The sequence below is a fragment of the Fringilla coelebs genome, assembly GCF_963513975.1.
Source record: "Fringilla coelebs genome assembly, chromosome: Z".
Classification (NCBI taxonomy): domain Eukaryota; kingdom Metazoa; phylum Chordata; class Aves; order Passeriformes; family Fringillidae; genus Fringilla; species Fringilla coelebs.
Genome location: NC_140031.1, coordinates 1,699,683 through 1,719,348, shown reverse-complemented (window position 1 = coordinate 1,719,348; position 19,666 = coordinate 1,699,683). Strand labels below are relative to the sequence as shown.

Genomic DNA, 19,666 nt, shown 5'->3' with positions numbered 1-19,666 from the left:
CAATTCAGGCAAAACATGACCTGACCCAAGCCTTTGGAGTTGAGTGGGATTTTGGGAAACTGGTTGATGAGCTGTGCCTCAGCTGTGTTGTGGATGTTTATGTGTTCCCTTAGATTTGGTCCTAAGCATAAAGATGAAATAAATGGTGTTCTGAGGTGTGTTATGGACACATGAAATCATGGGGGGGGTTGGTAACTGTCTCTAAGGCAGTATGATTTATAGTCCTATTTAAAGGACTTACTTTAAAGCAATTTTTCTAGCTGGTGTTTGAAGGACATTACTAATTCATTTTATGTTAAAATCTGCTCCTCTGCATTCATTTTTACCTAATTCTGTGTTCTCAGGCATCATCCTTTTTTCTGTTTCCTTTCTTATTAAAAAATGGCTTTTCCTCTGGTTTCCCTTCCTTAATCTTGCTAAACTGAGAGTTTAAAGATACACATAACCAAGCTGTCCCAGCATTTTGTCTCACAAGATTTTTTTCCCCAATGTAACTTAACCAAAATAAGTCTCCACACTTCTTCCCACAAGCATCCCATTGGCAAGTCAAGAGGTTGGGATGCATCCTCTTCAGGCCAGGTACTTCTTGTACTGGAAAGATAAAGAGTATCCCAGCCATCACTCAGGAGTGGGACATGCGAGGTATTTGTTTGAAAACTCCTTACAATCAGCTGACAGCCCATGTCAGCTGTCTTGAAGGGGTTGCACTGTTTCCAGAGCCAGTCCATTCATGGCCAGCGCTAAGGCTCCTCTCACAAGTAAAAATTGTCACAGAAGCAGCTGTGGTTTGAAGATTTCAAGTTATACTGGGTGAAGGTGAACGTGTTTTACAGCTGGCATGAATGTGTCGTTTTTAAGGCTGTGAAATTTTGGAAGAGCCTTAGATACCCATTCCCAGAGGTCAACAGGACAAAGCTCTCCTGCTGAGCGAGTGAATAGAAATGAGTTCATAATTACAGAGTATAGTAGCTTTTTCACCGTTTTAATTGAGGTTTTTCAGAAAGGAAGAGAACTTAAAACAATACAGAAATGTCTTTTGTTCTTTCAGGGCCATTTGCTGAGGGCTTTGCAGTGAGAGGAGAGGATGTTTATTAAAAACAACAATATCAAGACGTTATTTTAGGGCCAAAGGGCCATTTCTAGCTGGAACAAAATTAAATGCTTGAGATGAACTGAAAATTAGCACTGAGCTAAATGATTTGCAGCACATTGCTGAACTTCTGTTGGAACAGAAGAAAGAGAGAGGAAGGGAAGGAATTTAGTTGAAACACTCCTTTCCTACTCAGTAGGATTTCCAAATCAAATTAATTAGGTTTAACAGCACATGGGTCTGAACCCTTGAAGCAGCATCTGGAAGTCAGGGGTTTATCCTCATCCTTATGCTCCTGTCTTCTCCATGCCCTCCTGGGAGCTGATGAGGCTTACTGGAGGGGACTTGGGGGGTGCAGAGGGAGCACCCCAAACCCAACAGGGGTATCACAGCCATCCATGCTAAGCAAGCTGTGGGGGTGTTGAGCCAGCATAGTGGTAGCTGTGAAAAACTGTCTCTTCTCCAAGAGAATAAGAGAAGCAAATGCAGGAGTGATTTTTTTTTTTTTTTTCAAGCACAAAAGTGAGTCTGGTGGGATACTTGCCTGCAATGGAAAATAGGAACGCTAGCATCTAGATAGACCATAGTGTTTAGAATGTAATGATGTAAGAAACTCTTCTAAGCAGCTGAAAGCGCCTAAGCAGAAATGTTAAAATAAGAGGTGCAGTTCTGCCTAATATTTAGAAAATTTGAGCTAGTGAGGAAGGACAGGTCATGTTTTCAGGAGCAACAAAGGGTGCATCTCCAAAAGGAATCACAGAATAGTTTGGGTGGGAAGGAACCTTGAAAATCACCTCATTCCAGCGCCATGCCATGGGCAGGGACACATTCCACTATACTAGGCTGTTCTGAGCCCCATCCAGCCTGGCCTTGGACATTTCCAGGGATCCTGGGCCAGCCACAGCTGCTCTGGGAAACCTGTGCCAGGGCGTCAGCACAGTCAATCATTTCTTCCTAACACCTAATTTAAATATCTTCTCCTTTGATTTAAAACCATTCCCCCTTGTCCTAATCATAGATTATGTCAAAATAGAGGGATCCCATAACGATCATCAAGTCAAGTCCAACTCCCTGCTTCTCACAGAGCTACCTAAAACTAAACCACATGACTAAGAAAGCTGTGCCAGCTGAAGCTGAGCCTCCTCGAGAACAAGATGAAGAGCTCCGTTTTTGCAGTGCTGGTCCTTTCTGATAAGTCTCTTCAAGGGAATAAGTGTTCATAGTCATGGCAATCCCAGCAGTGGGTGCTTGCCCTGCCTGGCCGAGCAGAGCTGGCAGTGGCAGCACCACAGCCGAGGAGTTGGCTGACGGCAGTTTAGAGAAAGATCATCATTTTGGTTTGATTTTCTGCAGTGTCAGTGGGAGTTATTACACTAAATTAATTCTCAGGGCTGCAGGTCCCCAGAGGACAATACCAATCCAGCAGTTTGTTCCTGGCAGGGCTCAGCTGGGTGATTGCGTTACCACAGCCCAATGAATTGCAGCGCACGAGCAGGGCAACGTATTGTTCGCGTGTGCCGCTGGCTGTGCCTTCCAGCTGGGACATCACTCCCCTTATCTTGTGTTTGCCATGCCATCCTGCATCAGCAGAGTTCTTAACTTGGACTTAAACGTGCTGTTGGTGTGCTGGAGCTGGAAAGAAGGGCCATAAGAGCAAGAGGAGAGAGAGGTGTGATGGGTGACACAAGGTCACCTGGTTTGATGACCAGCAGTGGACACCAGGAAGAGGATGAGAGGAACATGCAATGCTGATTCCCAGAAGTGCTCACCCGTCTTAATGGTTGGACTTGATGATCTTAAGGTTTCCTTCCCTTGTAAGTATTGAATAGCTGCAATAAAATCTCTACAGAGCCTTCCCCAGGCTGAACAACCCCAACTCTCTGAGCCTTTCCTCATAGGAGAGATGCTCCAGAACACTCTGAGCAAATCTCCTCCTGAGACACCTTGGTCATCTTCACAGAATCCTAGAATAGCTTGGTTTGGGAGGAACTTTATATATCATCCTGTTCCACTCCCCTGCCATGGAGATGGTTTCCACTATCCCCAGTTGCTCCAAGCCCCATCCAGCCTGGCCTTGGACACTTCCAGGGATCCAGGGGCAGCCGCAGGTGCTCTGGGAAACCTGTGCCAGGGCCTGCCCACCCTCCCCACCCTTAAAAAGGAGAGATGTTAGGAAGAATTTCTTCCTAACATCTGATCTAAATCTCCCCTTTTTAAGTTTAACACCATGCCCCCTTGTCCTATCCCTATCTGCCTGTGTAAAAAGTCACTCTCTTGTTTTTATAAACACTCTTTAAATACTGGAAGGCAGCAGTGAGGTCTCCCTGGAACCACTTTTCTCCAGGTGAACATCCCCAGTTTCCTCAGCCTGTCTCCAGACCTCAGAGCATCTCCATGACCTCTTCTGGACTCAGTCCAGCAGGTCCATGTCTTTGGTATTGCTTGTATTGGTGTTGCTTTGGTAGCTGATGGTGGGATTTATTTCTTTTTACCCAACATGTGACGAAGGTCTTCATTGTGGGTGCGGGCATGGGATATAGGATGGGTCACAGAGAAAGAATGCAAGAGTCATCCCCAGAGCAGACAGCCGGAGAGATGGACAACAAAACCCCTCATCAGAGTTTCACCAACCTCAGGGTGGCTTTTGGCAGAGGACTGCTCTCAGCATCTCCCCTTTGACTGTGAAGAAACTGAGGTGGAAGGGTGGAAAGAGTTTGTAGCTGGACCTTCCTCCCCTGCAGAGCTTGGAGTGAATCTTTGGCCACCAGATCCTCCTGTGTGTGAGCCCTGCCACCCTTGAGCCTGCCCTGCAGGGCTTCTCTCTCACTGTCACACAGTGCAAAACATGGCTACATGATGCTATTTCAGCCAGCAGAATTGAGGGAAGGAAATAGAGCGGCAGGTTCCTCTGCACTAGGAAACCGATCTGTTATTGAAATGGCTCTCTCTTTGGTGGAGTGTTTCTGGCACGGCTCCTCGGCACTGGAAATGGATTTATCCATCTACACCTTGTTTTCCAGCGTGAGTTCGTGGAGGTGTTGTCAGCAGTTGGTTGCTGGAGTGAATATGAGGTGAAAGAACTTGTTTCTTTCTCATGCTTTCCATCCTCAAGTATAAATGTGCCACCATCTTGGAGTGAGCACCCAGGGCTTCATGCTGCCAGATTGCTCCCCAAAGTTTCTGGCAACTGTGTTCAGAGATAAGGGCAAGCACAGGGTGATACAGCACAGGTTGATGCTTTCAGTGGGTGTAAAATGAAAGGCTTCATGGCACCCACTGTCTGATATGATGTCATTCAATGAAACCTGGCCTATTTGAAGAAGCCCAGCAGCACTTCAGTGGTGTTGCTGCATGGTTTGGGTAGTGACTTCTAGTTTTTGGCCATGGCAAGTAGCCACCCTCTAAGCAAAAGAGCATCTTCCACCCACTCCTTCTCCCTGCAAGCCCAAGCTGGGGACATTGGCCCCAGGCACCTGGTAGGCAGCAGCAAGCTGAAGCTCTGCAGGGCCTCCTGGCATAGTTAGTGTGTGAAGAAGTTGCCAGCTTAAGTTGTTTGGGCTCTTGTTGCAGAAACAATATTTCTGTCTGACCCCAGTTAGCAACTGATGTTTGCAAAATAAAGAAGTCAAGGCACTGGAAATACTTTCCATTCCGGCTCTTGTCTCAGCCCAAAATATTAGTATTAAAAATATTGCATCTATTATATGCAGCTAATATCTCTGCTGGCACATAAATCACCCAGGGATTTTTCATCTCCATATTAAAGAAAAAAAAAAAAAAAAAAAAAGTAGCTGTGCTCTATTTTTGGTTATTTGTTAACTGTTTTGTTTCCATTTATTCCTACTACGGCCACAGCAGTCTGTCTCCAAGGAACCATCTGTGGGAAAGAGAGTCCTTAGATTGATTCAGAAGGTGTCAGGGTCATTGACAGGCATGAAGGCACCGAGTCTCTGCTCTTTCTCTGATAATGTCTTTATTTAGCGTGACAGCCTCCAGGGCACGAGTGGACAACAGGCTTCTTTCTTTCCTTTAAACTAACATTGCTCCAGCCATTCCCAGCATTGTGCAGATGCTATGGATCTTCCTAATTTCCTGGTTAAAGCTGGGGGTGCAGGTCCCCAAGCAGCAAGGGCCTACAGCTACGTGACATCAGAGCTGCAGAAGGTGGCCCAGATCTGTGCCTCCCCCCAGGCAGTGTGTTCCCGTCCAAACTGACAAGTGAAAACTCATCCAAGAGAAATTAAGCTTTGGGAGTGAATCAGACCCTGGCACAGCTTAGCAATTCTGTGGGAGTGTTAGGGGTAGCATGAGAGAGGACGCAGGAGTGGGGTCAGGAGCAGAGAGCTCTCTTGTTGAAGGTGACCCTGCTCATTGCAGAGGGGGTTGGCTAAATGACCTGTAAAAGGCCCCTTTGATCTTAAACCATCTATGATTCTATGAACTCCTCTTTTGACAGTGAGACAGAGTTAAGTAAACATTCAGAAAACAGCTTAGGATTGTCACTGGGTTGCAATAAATCAATTTCTGGATCAATCCTGGCTCCCAAATCTCTACATTAAATGCTATAGGCTTCTGCATGTTTAAAGAATTTAATTTAATGTGTTTGAAAGGATTCTGGCACACCTAAGTCCGAAGCATCTCTGCAGCTTGAGTTGATGTTTTACTGGATCCCTGTGTCGGAAGTAATTGTTTGCCATTGACTTTGGGTCATCTCATATGTCTGGACAGCTGTCAGGAGATCCTGTCAAATCTTGCCTTAGCTCCTACAGGAAAGACATTTATTTCTTCACTAGAAAGCACTGGTATAAATAGGATATGGGGAAAAAAAAAACCCTGGGATGTCTCCTTGCTGCAGGTCAAAGAGGCACGGGGGTCTAAAGGAAGACAGCTGAACACAAAGGCAGCAGGTGGGGGCTCATTGTACTATTTAGGATGTGTCTTGAGGGACAGACCACAGAGGATGGTGGTGGGCTGTGTCTGTGCATCTTGGCATGAGTTTAAAGTTTATATCTCTTGGAGGATTATCAGATCTTGGGTTAACTGATCAGCCTGGGTGTATTTTTAAAGGAGGCAGCCTGGAGTCTGAAGTATAAGCTCTTTTATTGCAAAGTAGTAAAAGATGGTTCCATATTCACTCAGGCCACATTCTTACCAGTAGTCCAGGATCCGTTTGTGTTTGGGAAACATTGTGTACTGTGGTCGTGTCTTAATTTAAACTGTTTTGTCTAAACTGGACTCAGTTCCTTGTCACTGTGTTTTCCGATGGCTTTTATGTAATTTTTGCAATCTTGTTTACAGTATGCTGAGAATCCAACAACGTAATTCCAAGTAATGCAGTTTTCAAATGGAGTAATTTCCAAGCAATTTGTACATGAAATCGCAGCAGTGATTTCTACACCAGCCGCAGCAGTCAGCCTTGAAGTCCAGGAGGTGCCTTCCTAGCTGGTTGCCTGCTCTATGCAACAAGGGCTCTATCTTGACATCCCTCATGATATGTGGGAGATCCAGCAAAGCATTAAAAGAGCTGTTTCGGAGCTATCTCACATGCCATCTGTATTTGGGATATCTTTCCCAAGCTGCTGTTGCAAAACAGCTCCTTAAATTCCTCCTGAAGATTCATTTCCATGAAGCTTGGAAGAAAATAGCTGACTCAGGCAGCCTGTGCAGCCAAGCATTGCAGAGTGTGAGGGCTGTCCCTGGGCTTCAGCAGCAGTGAGGTTTGCTTTTCAGTGCTTTTCAGTCCATCCCAAGGAGTGTTGTGCCATGTCCCCTCAGCCCAGCAGTGCTCTCTCTGCTCCTACAACACAGTCTGCAGGCTGGTGGGCCTGTGAATAGGGTGGGAGGAGTTGGTCTTTCCTCCATGTGCTTGTGAGTCAGTGCAAATTTTGGATGCAAAGACACAGAATCACACTAATACAACAGTTCAGGTTCAAAGGGACCTTTAAAGCTCATCCAGTCCCATCCCCTGCCATGGTTAGGGACATCTTCCACTAGACCACAGTTGCTCAGGGCCCTGTCCAATTTGGCATTGAATGTTCCTGGGGGTAGGGCATCTGAGCAGCCTGTGCTGGTGTTTTACGACCATCATTGTGAAAATCAGTGCTACCATGTTGGTTTATAGTGAGTCTAGTTATGCTCTAGAGGACCAAATGAAATCATCTCTAGCAGATGTGGTGTCCAGGCCCAAAGGAAGGGTTGTCAGCAGTGATTGTGCCTCAGGACCAAGGTGGTGACAAAGAGCATTGTGCCCATGTAGGCAACTCACATGAGGGTTTCATAATGATTTCCCAGCAGCCGGAGACTCTGAGCCTCATCACAAACATCTCTCCCCTCACAGCATTGTTTTGGTTGGCTGTGCTTGTCTTCTGGCATTCATTGTATGTTTGTAAAGATGCATACGTGTAAGACTTAAACTATGCACTTCATCTCAGCTGTTCAAAGATGGTTTTAAATCTTGATCACCACCATTTTTACAGGTGGACTTTCTTCACTTCCAAGATGCCATGTCTGTCCAGATGATGTGGACTCAGTCTAGCAGTTGGGGTGGTCTCTACCCCTGGTGACAGAAAGGCATGAAAGAAGTGTGAATAATTTCATTTTTGTTTTCAAGAGTGAACATGACATCTTGTTCCCTTCTCATCTGAGAAAAATGCAAACAAAAATGAAACTGGAGCCAAGTGAAACCAGTTTGAGAGAGAAAGCCAAAGGGAAAACACAACACAAATCCTGTGTTCTTCATCCTTGGAGCTGGTGGTTATTGCTTTCTGTGGGGCTTAGAGGTTTTTGATTAAATTGTGTGGAACCATCAAGCTTATTCAAGTGTTTCCCATTCTCAGCCATAGCAAGGATAGAAAATGGCTGGGGTTGTGATGCTCCCTGCATCAAAGCAGTGCTGAGTTACCATTATCCATGCATGTGAAACATCAGAGTGCCTTTTCATGGACATAGTCTTGCTGAAGAGTACTTCTGGGGGAAGTCATGCCTCTAAAATAGAAATTCAGACCTTTTTCCTTGTTATATATCAGTAACAATATTCCCCAGACCTCTTGGTACCTACTTCTCGGTAGTTTTAGAAGCAATAAAATTCCATCCCATCCTAACTAGGATCCTTCAGTCCCTCCAGTATGGACCACAACATCTCTTAAAGGCTCAAAGCCAGTGATGAGGGATGTTTCTGACCACAGTACTGCCATGCCCAAATCTCTCCAGCAGTGCCTGCTTTGGGATACCAGTCCAATTGTTTGTGGTCTGCCTGGAATATACTTAGTTCAGAAAGACTAGGCCTGGAGACATGAGTTTGTTCAGGGGATGTTTCAGCGGGTTTTGCTTTTTCCTGCCTTTTCCCTCTTCAGGCTGAGTTTCCTGGGCAGCTAGCTAGTACAGCCAGAAATAACCCACATGCTAAATTGAGAATTTTACTCTTTTGGTGGTGACTCTAAGAGGGGCCCTTCTTAATTTCCCTCCCTTAATGGAAAATTGTGTTGAGATTTTCGGGGAGAAGGTGAGAGAGGTGGCCTGACGTCCCACAGGGAGCCCCACTAGTTCTCCATTTGCAGGAGAAGCTGTTGAGTTCCTTGAGGATGCTGTGCTCCCCCGGCCTTGAGGGGTGTCATGGATAAGAGGGATCAGGGGTCATTATGGGAATGGGAGGTCCCACAGAGTTCATTCCTGCAGCAGATCCTGGAAGTGTTCCAGGCCAGGCTGGATGGGGCTTGAAGCACCCTGGTGTAGTGTAAGGTGTGCCTTCCCATGGCAGGGAGGTGGAACTGACTGATATTTAAGGTCCCTTCCAAACCAAACCATTCAATGATTCTGTAATCTTAACCCATCCTTTGCAACAGTGGTTGCTAATGAGTTGCAGGCATTTTAATAACAAAGCTGATCGTGAGATACTTCCAAGACTTAGTATTATATTTCTGATCCTCCCATAAAGATGAGACCCTGCCCAAGCAGACAAAAGGGTTCATAGAAACTTACTGTCTGTCAAATGCAGTGAGGAATGTGTTCGTTCAAGCATCAGAAGGATGCAAGGAGTGGAGAAGGTTGCCTGAGTGTCTGCAAGTCCATTTTAGCTATTAATTACTGGTCCTGGCTATGCCCACCAGGTATTCTGCTCTGCACAAAAGCAGGACTAAATCAGAATTTCAGCTCTGCAAGGAGCTTAAGGTGTCCTGGAGGGTTTGTGCCATGGGGAAGTTGGCTGAGATTGAGGGTAAGTATCCAGGCGGGTTCTTCAAAGGCAGGAACCAGCATTTGCAGAGACCTGGTCCCTCAGTCCCAGGATGGGATTTCAGTCTGTTTGGCCCTACAAGGTGCTCTGTGTTGTTGAGGTAAGTGTCTTAAGTGCCAGTGGAAATGTATAGAATCTCAGAATTCTTTAGGTGAGAAAAGACCTCTTTGACCATCGAGTCCAGCCATTCCCCCAGCACTGTCCAGCCCACCACTGACCCATGTCCCCAGATGCCACATCCACGCAGCTTTTAAATCTCTCTAGGGATGGGGACTCCACCACTGCCCTGGCTGGCTGTGCCAGGATGTAACATCCTTTCCAATTAAGGAATTTTCCCAATATCCAATCTAAACCTCAACTGGCACAGCTTGAGGCCATTTCCTCTTGTCCTGTCCCTTGTTCCCTGAGAAGAGAGCCCAATGCCCACCTGGCTGCATCCTCCTGTCAGAACCAGAAGGTCCCTTCTGAGCCTCCTTCAGGCTAAACCACCTGAGCTCCCTCAGCTGCCCCTCATGGCACCAGTGTTCTTATGTGCCTGCTCACCTCTCCATTTTTGTAGGAATTGCTTACCCAGATCTCTGTGCAGCCACCAGGAGAATGCAGCCCCACACTGTCCTCCAGCTCCCCACATGCCAGACAAATGGTGGGGGCTCTCAAAAGACTCATCTCACTCGTGGGGATGTGGGCAAGGTTGACGGGACAGAGCAACTGTGTTTTAGACCACAGCTGTCCACGTGTCTAGAGCTATTTTCCCCAGACTTGTGCCTTCCTGCTGCTTTCCTTGGGAGCAAACGATGTAGTAAAAACTTACAGGAATCATGTATTTCTGAGCACGTAGGCTGGAAATCACCGAGACAGCTGAAGCCTTAGATTTGTTTGCGTAGGCTTCTCCGACAGAACAGACATTTGTCAGATCTAAATTCTGTTGAAAGGTATCTCATTTAGTTAATTAAATAAAAAAATGGGTGGAGAAACAATAGCAGAAGCAATACCATCCTATTTCCAGCTTGGCAGCCCTGACTGTCTCCCCTTGGTTTTTAGTACTTTTGCAATTTCTTTGTGACTCTCAATGTCTCTTTAGTTTCTATTTTGTCCGATGGCCAAATCCCACTGAAGTCAGGGGGAGTTTTGAACTGAATTGGAATTTGGCCTTTGAAGTGAAAATAGTTATTTAATGTTAAATTGAGTCAAGAGATAAGAAACCGTTGTACTGCCCAGATGCTTTTTCTTGTAGCTGAATTATGGTTCCTTGCAAGGCACTGCATCCTTATGGCTTAAATGAGCTGAGGGGGACAGAGGAATGATTTCCCAGTAATTGCAGCATTTTTCTGGGGTGACTTCTTGCGTTACTTGGAGGTGTTGCTGTGTAATTCAAGCTTCAGCTTCCTCCCTTCAGCATCTCAGACCTAAAAGTCTGAGCTGGGCGGTGCATTTGGGTGCTTCCCTGGTCTGGTTCCCTGGGCTTGGCATGTCACCTCAAGACACCATCTTGGGACATCACCTTAAGCTGCCATCTGAGCACCTACAGTGCTGCCCTTGAACAAGCACGAGGTTGTTTCCAACAACCCACAGTGGGAGTGTGGGTGGTCCCCATTTTGTCCTTTTTGGGGGCTCTCTGTGTCCCCAGCACCTTGGTGGCAACTGAGAGCAAGCATGGGTTGTCCCAACCTCCCAGGCCTTGAGATGCTGTGCAGTCAAGTTTTAAGATGTGAGCCCTGTTCTCCCTGCTTTGACTCTTCTTTCCTGCAGATCCTATTTCTTCTTGGCTTTTCTTCTTCGCTGGGGTGTTGGGAAGATAAAAGCACACAACGAGTCTTTGCCTGAAAGCTGGATGATTGTCTAGACCCCTGACTGCTGCCAAGTCACAGACATTGCTCCATATTTGCCATTCTCCTTCCTTTGCCTTTTATTTCTTGCAATTTTTTTCCCAAAACTTTTTTAACTCTGGTGTTTTCACCCTTTGGCCAGTGACTGCAGAGCTTTGGTCTGTGTTTGCTCTGCGCCTTGCCAGGGGGCATGACCTTTTGGCTGTTCCCTGGAGGGGCAGGGCTGCCTGCGCTCCCCCATCCTATTGCAACAGCCCCAAAATGAACAATATTGCACATTCCACATTGGCTCAATGAGTTGGTTTTTTTTAATCTTAAACCTTTTTTTCATTCATAGCCTTTAAACATTAAGGGTTTGGTTTATAATATGTCTTTAGGAAAAAAAACTGTCCCTGTGTGCATGTTTTGCAGGAATTTATGGCCAAGTTTGGTTCCCAGCTCATTTCCAGGCATTTCCCCTTGCTTCTGAAATTATAGCAGTGTCTTTGTGCAACTTCTGTAATTTCTGTGCAATATTTACAAATTAAATAAAGTAGCAAGCTGACTGGCTTATAAGCTGAGACTTGAAATGCAACCAAACAGTTAAACTCAGATGTCTGAGAGAAGAGCAAAACCACAGAAAGCAAAACTCTTGTACACTTGGGCCTGTGAGGTCTTAGTACCAGATAAGGTTTTTAACTTTTATTTTGACATTCCCCTTTTAATAAGCATTGCTCTTTACAAAGCGGTTTATGTGATTGCATTACTGAGAGGAAACAAAGAAATGCCAGGAAAACTTGATGTGGAGAATCTGTACTCATAAAATGCTTGTAGGCTCCAGCAAACAGGAAAGCTTTTTGCATCTCCGTTTTGGTTTTTTTTTCCTTTTTTCTTTTTTTTTTTCTTTTTTTTTTTTTTTTAATTCCCTGCCATTCAGTTTGCAAGGAAAAAAAAAAAAAAGACAAAAAAACCCACCAAAAATCCCACACTGAATATCTCAGAAAACCAGATCTGGTGGTCTGAGTAAACATGAATTCCTTCCCGTGCCATGAACAAGCCTCTTCATCCTGCATTTGTTAAACACGAGCCCTCACTCTTTATGGTTAAAAGCCAATTGGCCTCAGAAAATAAGTTTTGACTCCTGGGGATGCCAAGGAATACAGATTCCGTGGGCAGATGGCTTTGGCAGGCAGGGTTGGAGACTGCTGACCATTGAAATGTATTTGTGAATGGTTGCTTCCTTCATGCGAGCTCCCTTAGCTGAGCAGTGCCAGTGATGAAAATAAAACTAATTGCTGTGGATGGGTTTAAAGTAAACACTGCTATTTTTCCAGATTGGGGTGGGGTTTTGGGATAAGGAGTGAGGCTGACCAGGGGTTTTATCATGGCTACAGAACCAATACGGAGACAAGACGCAGCACCCAAAGTGCTCAACCCAGCGCTCAAAGTTGTTTCCTTGTTTTTGGGGCTGATACTGGGGAGATGTCCTGTGTCACCCTCTAGCACTGCTCCCAGCAGCCTTGTAAAGGCCAGGCATTAAAACACCCCATGGGCTCTCAGAGCCAAGACCAATATCAAGGAGGCATCAGGCAGGGGATGCCAGCATGCTTAGGGTGGCCGTGCTTAAGACCCAGCCCTGGAGAAGGCAGCCAGTGCCAGGACCATCTCCATCTTAGGTGCATCCTGGATGATGGCATTCTGGCTCTGCTTTCTCCACTGGGGACAGCCATGCTGCAGCCTGTTTGGAAATCTGAGATGCCTGAGACTGCCAAAGCATTTCTTCCATTCAACTGTTGTTTTTTTGGGGATTTGCCATCTCAGCTACTGGTTACAGCCAGCACTCAGGGGCTTGCTCATTCTTTCTGAGATGTTGTAGTCTCTCAAGTAAACCCTTTGGGGGCAGTCCTCTCTGTGGCAGTTGGATTTCCATGTTATCCATCTGGAGCTCTGTACACATAGGTCTCTGTCTGGAGGTTGTGGACCTGGATGCCATGCTCTCCATGCTGTCAAAGCCAAGTTTGGTCCTCTTTTCATCCATCCATCCTGTCCTGGTGTAGCAGTGCCGAAGAATATGTATAAAATCAAGGCAAACAAAACCATTTGGTGTGGGCAGATTACCAGTTTACTTAGTATCTTGCTTCTCAGTTATTTTTTCCCCCACTTAGAAATCCCTGATACAGTTAAACTAGCTCCCTGCAAACTCATGCAGCAGTGTGCCATGTTGGCAGGCAAGAGGAGAAAGTGATGCTGTAGGCCAGGTGTATTAGGAGCTCTAAAGCCTTCAGAAAAAAAAAAACTCCGGGCTTTTCTTGCCTACCAGACTTCCTGCTGCTGTTTTTCCTGGTTAGTGTGAACGTAACACAGAACCTGAGAGAATTTAACACAAAAACCTGGGAGAATTTTTCCCGGGAATGGAAAGTCATGTTGTCCAACTTCACAAAAACTTTCACCTGAAATATGACTGTCGCTGAAAGAAACTTAAAGGCATGAGTTGTTAGATGACAAGGAATTGCCTCCCCATTTGTGGTCCCCTGCCAAGGGCCAAGCTGTTTGGTGGAACAGATGTGTTGGCCCAACAGAACCACGAAGGAATGAGTGAACTTCCTTTGACTTTATTTCACTTTTTTTTTTTTTAATGCACTCTCATTAAGTTTGCAAAATAAAAACCAAACTAAGGAACCAAACCAAAAAACCTATTTGGTTTCCAGCTAACAGGAGTTAATTTTTTATATATATATAATTTTTAATATATATTTTTTAAATTATTATTATATATTATTTTCTGTGGCCAGCTGACTTCTCAATGACTTTCTTTAACTTTCCAGGCGACAGCAGAGACTTCCCAGCGGGAACAAGTCTCAGCAGCACACGGATCATCAGCAGGGTGGCACCAAGCATAACAGGGACCACCAGAAACTCTACCAAGGAGGCCAGGCCCCTCACTCCTCGGGCAGGACGGGCCACCACGGCTACAGCCAGAACCGGAGATGGCACCACAACCAGAAGCACTCACCCAACGACAAAGAAACGCACAGAAACGCCAAAGAGACTGAGAATTTGAAAATCGAGGACAGCTCCGCGTGCACGGCGCACATCCCTGCGGAGGCGCCGCGAGGCCCCGAGGCCGTGGAGAAGCAGCCTCAGCAGCCTGAGCCCGAGACCAAGCGGAAAGACAGCACCCACGAGCGCCCTGGGGACAGGCCCAAGATCAATTTGCTTCAGTCTTCTAAAGACAGGCTGAGGAGGAGACTAAAAGAAAAGGTATTATTTCTTGGGTTGCTCTTTTTCTCAGGGTCTGGCCGATGGCCGTTCTCCGTACAAAGGGTGGGGTGAGCTCAAGGGACCTTTCCATCAATGCTCCCAATTTACCTTAATCCCCCAGTGTCAGCACTTCTCTTGAGGTGTCTTTATGCTTCTTCAGGAGAAAGAATTTTATTGAAAGAATACTTTTATTGAAAGAATTGAGGCTCTGAGCTTGATTTCTTGGGTGAGGTTGCTATCAGCTTGAGCTCTACATGGACTGGAAGCTCTCCTGTTTTCCATGGGGGAAGGCTGGTGCACACGTGAGCTCCCTCCTGGTCTGAAGAGCTCAGTCACTTAGCAAAAAAACATATAAAAAAGGCAATTTGTCTCTGCAGCTACAGAGCTAAATCCCAAACTTTGACTTTTGAGTGCTGAATAGTTGGACTCCGCTGCTTTAAAGCTGATATCCATTTATCTCTGCAGTGAATTGAAATGCCCTTATCTTCCCCCTTCCTTCCAACAACCCAACAATAACAAAAGTATTGCATGCAAGTGACGGAGGAGAAATCCTTTTTGGAAACAATATTCAGCCACAGATTTCTGAGGAATTTGGAGATGATATCTCCATTTGCCCCCTGTAAAACTCAGATTCTTTTTCTTGAGATTCTTTTGTCAGACTGTAAAAAGTATCCATGGGGTTATCTCTAATGAGATTTCCAAAATACAGAGCAAAAATAACCTGAACATATACAATTCCATGGGAGTGCATGCTGGAAATGTATACCTTTGAATGCATGAGCATTTACTATTTCTGGATGTGGCATGAGGGGGAGTAAGAGATTTTCTTAGTTATTTTTATGTTCTTTAAAGCAATGGGATTATAGTGGAGACTTTCAGAGTATTCATTTTAGTGCTTTTCTCAGAAATTTAGAGTCTTGTAAGACTAAAAAGCTCATCAGCCCCCACTCTTGGGTGGGTGTTGTCAACATAACCAGTCTCCTGATGGGAGGTTTGGACATCTCCCTTGGGGACTGGATTTGCTACAGGTTTGTATAATATAAGATTGAGGTGGAGGGCTGGGAGAGAGCAGACCAGAACAAGCAGGATGCATGCCTAACACTGGGGAAAAAGGAGCAAACGCATAATAAAATGTTGAAAAGAATCAATAATTTCTGTGGTAATGATGGGAAGTGAAAAGTGTAACAGGCAAGAGATGGAAAAGTTGAGAGTCTTTTGAATGCTGGGATCATGTGATTTCATTGATCTCAATTTACATCATGAAATGTATGTATTAAAAATATATGTTTAGATATGTCTATTTATATGTATGTATTTTATATTAAATATGCATATGAAATACGTTTTTATGGGATTGTTGTCGGAAGATTTTGCAAACATCAGTGCACTTTCTAAAGAGAAGCAAAAAGTGTCCATTATCATGATGTCACAGCCACCAGAAACTGGTCCAAGATGCCAAAGACAGTCAGAGGTGATCAGACTTTGGCATCCTGGCTCAGAATCCTCCTCATCTTCTCCCTGAGTTGAGGGGCAGGACTTAGAGATTGAGTGGCATGGGAAATGGAGAAAGGGGACTTTTCTGGGGCAGGATGCATGCGCTTACGCTTTCCAGTGCTGATGTTATACCACTGTGCCACTAAAAATTGCTGTCTTTTCTCTTTCTGTTTATGTCCTCCTAATCCCCTTCCCCCTTTGCTGTTTGTGCAAGGACATGGGCTGATATATCTGTTTTTTCCTTGTGTAACAGACGCCTTGTCTTTCCCTTTTCACGGACCAGGACGAAGTCACGGTGGAAACCACCGACCCTGAAAAAAATAAAATGGACAAATTAATTGAAATTCTCAACAGCATGAGGAACAACAGCAGTGACGTTGACTCCAAGCTCACCACCTTCATGGAGGAGGCCCAGAACTCCACCAACTCTGAGGAGATGCTGGGGGAGATAGTCAAGACCATCTACCAGAAAGCGGTGACGGACCGCAGTTTTGCTTCCACAGCAGCCAAGCTCTGTGACAAAATGGCCCTTTTCATGGTGGAAGGAACCAAATTCCGGAGTCTGCTCCTCAACATGTTGCAGGTAACGAGATAAAGTTAGTTGTTCAGATGCCTGTAGCAGGCTTTAGGTTGCTCTACCTGGTTTGATTCTGGTTTCTGATTACAAACAAAACTGAAATAATTGCATATTTTCTCATTATTCTGGATGACTTGTTTATTGATATGTGGAGAACTGGTTGGTTGTTCTGCTCCAAAACCATCAGTGACAGCAAAGTTGCAGAGGGGAGGAAAAAGCAGCGGCTCTGATCACTGATCCATGAAGTTAATGGTTGGACTTGATGGCCTTGGAGATCTTTTCCAGCCTGGATGATTCTGCAATAATGTTGGTCGATAGAAAAAAGGGCTATCCTCAACTGCCCATGGCCTGCTGGGAGGAGTGTGTTTTACTGCAGTGCCACCATCAGAGAGGGAAGTTGTTCTCTGGGAGGGTGTCACATGCACCTCCAATTTTCTGCCTCTGGAGACAGAGTTGAAACCATGAATTTCCATCCTTAATTTAAGGTGCATTTCCGTGTGGCTGTTCCCTCACACACCATGTGTGGGACATGCAGAGCTCACTTTTCATTTCTCTGCTCTCCATACAAGTCTGTTGCTCAGCACCATTCTAGTTTTTGATTCATATTCTCGTTCTTCTTGCTGCTCTTGTTGGAGATGGTCTCTTGGATGCTGTGGCTGGTTGCTTGTACCTTGAGTTGGCACTGGGGCAACACAGCAATCAGGGAAATAAGGAGTAAAATAAAATAGTGAAAATCAATATCAGATAATTCTGCACAGTGTCTGGTCCAGCTTTGCTTCTGCCATTGCTCTGCATGCACATGAAACACAACTCTCCCCATGTCCACTCCCCCACTGCAAAGCCCTTGACCAGAATACACATCTGCCATTACCTGTACCAGGTGGTGATTTTTTCCAGATTAGTATTTCCAAAGGGAATATCAATCAGAGTGAGGGAAATTGCAGACAGAATCAGTCCCAGAATAAGCAGCAAGGGGCTGGAGGGAGCTCTAAACCTGCTGTGCATCCCTTTCTTCTGGTACCAAGTCACTCTTGCATCTTTCCCCGTTAGGCTGAGCAATCTAAGAAATCCAGAATAAGGCCCAGGAATGATGGCCTGAGAGCAGCAGGGTGTTAGCCCACAATTGATGCTGATGGCAGTCCTGGGTTAGGGAGGACTCTTCCTGCTTGCTTTATTCCCTTGCCCCAGCAATTCCACCCATGCAAACAGACCCAGTAAACTGATTTATACTGCAGCATCCTGTGCAAGACTGAGTGGCTTCCCATTCAACGCTTCACAGCATGAATGTAGGATAAATAATATATTTCCTATCTCCAGAGAGACTCAAAGTGCTTCTCAGGAGCTTGTTGCCAGTCACAGTGTGATGGGAGCGTTGTGGAGAGCTGAAGTGCAAAGAGGGAGCAGGGTGTGCAGGTGACTGAGTTCATGTGCTGAGGCACAAAGAAATATGCAAAAGGGATTTGTTCAGCCCCAAACTGCACATATTTTATAAATGTCTTGATGGGCAAGAGGTGACAGATCACTACAGGTCAAAAGCAAAGTGCTGTGTGAAATTGAATAATTTAACATTTCCTTTCTGATAGTAAAGGATTTTGACTTTCTCCAAGCACTGTTTCATTTTCCAAATGAAACAATCAGATGCATTCAAACTGATTCATAAATACTTGGGTCAAGCCCTAAACCAGGAATATTGTGAGGTATTCAGATCTGATAGCCCTGGCTGGAGACAGAACCAAGTATGAGGCATGAAAGAGTCATTGCAGCTACCTTGGTGTGAAATAAGGAGGTTGATTATCAATATCGATATGGTATGTTGGAACTGATACAATGTATTATCAGTAATTATAAGGCATATTGGATATTATGTCATGTTACAGGGTAATGTGAATATCCCATTAGTGTATGATATAGTAATACATTGGTATCAATTATTATATATCCATATGTATACACATATATATACACACACAGATCTATATATATCCATATATATCCATATGTTACAATCATATTTTTATATGACTGATGATAGGACATTACCCGGCTACAATCCTGTCCCTTCCACCATCAGATACTTTCCATTGGCCATTTTTAGATAACTCACCGTTAATTAAAAAAGAAAAATAAACCTTTATTAAAACGCTTGCTGCAGAGCAGGATTTGTGTCTCTCTAGCACCTTTCAGACTAATCTGATCCCCGGGCGTAAGGAGCTCGGCTTGCTGGGCACCGGCGAGCTGGGGAATTACTGCGCCGGGGCGTGATAAATCGGGATCAGTGTGATCCCTCCCTGTGCTGCTGGCGCCTGGGGCTGCACCACTCGCCCCCCCATCTGCTCCCAGCAGATGCTCCTGTTTTGTAGGGGCTTGTTTGTCCCTTTCCCTCAGGACTGCGATGGCAACAGCTCACCCCCACCAGAGGACCTCAGGAACTGGTGCGTGAGCCCGTTGGGGTGCCCTGCCAGCATGGTCGTACCTACAGACAGCATCCCTACAGGACCTGTAGACAGTGTCCCTGTACCCTGCTGGATCTTAAAACAAGGTGGTTTCGTGCCCTGCAAAACAGGCAGTAAACTGTCTTTTTAACCTGGTTCCTCTTCTGTTTTCAGGTGTTGACAAGGTGCTCATGCTCAAGGGTTGCACATGTTCACAGCTTATCTCAGGGTACTTGTTTTGATCCCAAAAGAGATGCCAGTACTGCAGCATGGGAGTGTTGTTACATCGTCCCCCTCCCTGCCAGCAGCTCCTCTGAAGAGCTTCCCTACAGCCAGCATGGTCCACTTCATCCTCTAAGGGGATCCATCAGAAAAACTCTGGTTTGAATTTATTCTTCACTCCGTGTTTTGGTCCAGAATCTTGGCTAAGTGTTGAGTTTGGGTGCTGCCAACCTCTCAGGAAAAGAGATGTGGAAAGGGGACCCATGGGGTGGACAGGTGGTAGAGCTGCCATGTGGGAGCTTGGCACTGGGGGGATCATTTGGCAACTGAGTTGTCCAGCCCTAGCACAGGCTGCCCAGTGGTGGATCATCATTCCTGCAGGGATTTAAAAGCTCTGTGGATGTGGCACCTGGGGACATGGGTCAGTGGTGGCCTGGGCACTGCTGAGGAGTGGGTGGACTTGCTGATCTTAGAAGGCTTTTCAAACCTAAACAAATCTGTGGTTCTGTGATTTGGGTTTGATTTTCTCCTCATTGAGTTTGGTTTAGTATTTTG

The 19,666-nt window shown here is 45.5% G+C and overlaps 1 protein-coding gene across 4 annotated transcripts in view; it reads left to right on the top strand.

Annotated features, from left to right (window-relative positions):
* CTIF (cap binding complex dependent translation initiation factor) overlaps positions 1 to 19,666 on the top strand; it is a 145,130-nt gene that overhangs the window by 87,672 nt on the left and 37,792 nt on the right. For 2 of the 4 annotated variants that reach the window (XM_084224763.1, XM_084224761.1), the window contains 2 exons: positions 13,951 to 14,386; positions 16,164 to 16,463. In XM_084224763.1, coding sequence (XP_084080889.1) covers positions 13,951 to 14,386; positions 16,164 to 16,463 — 736 coding nt within the window. Of the gene's footprint in view, positions 1 to 13,950; positions 14,387 to 16,133; positions 16,464 to 19,666 lie in introns of all 4 variants that reach the window. The other 2 variants (XM_084224762.1, XM_084224760.1) reach the window with 1 other exon arrangement.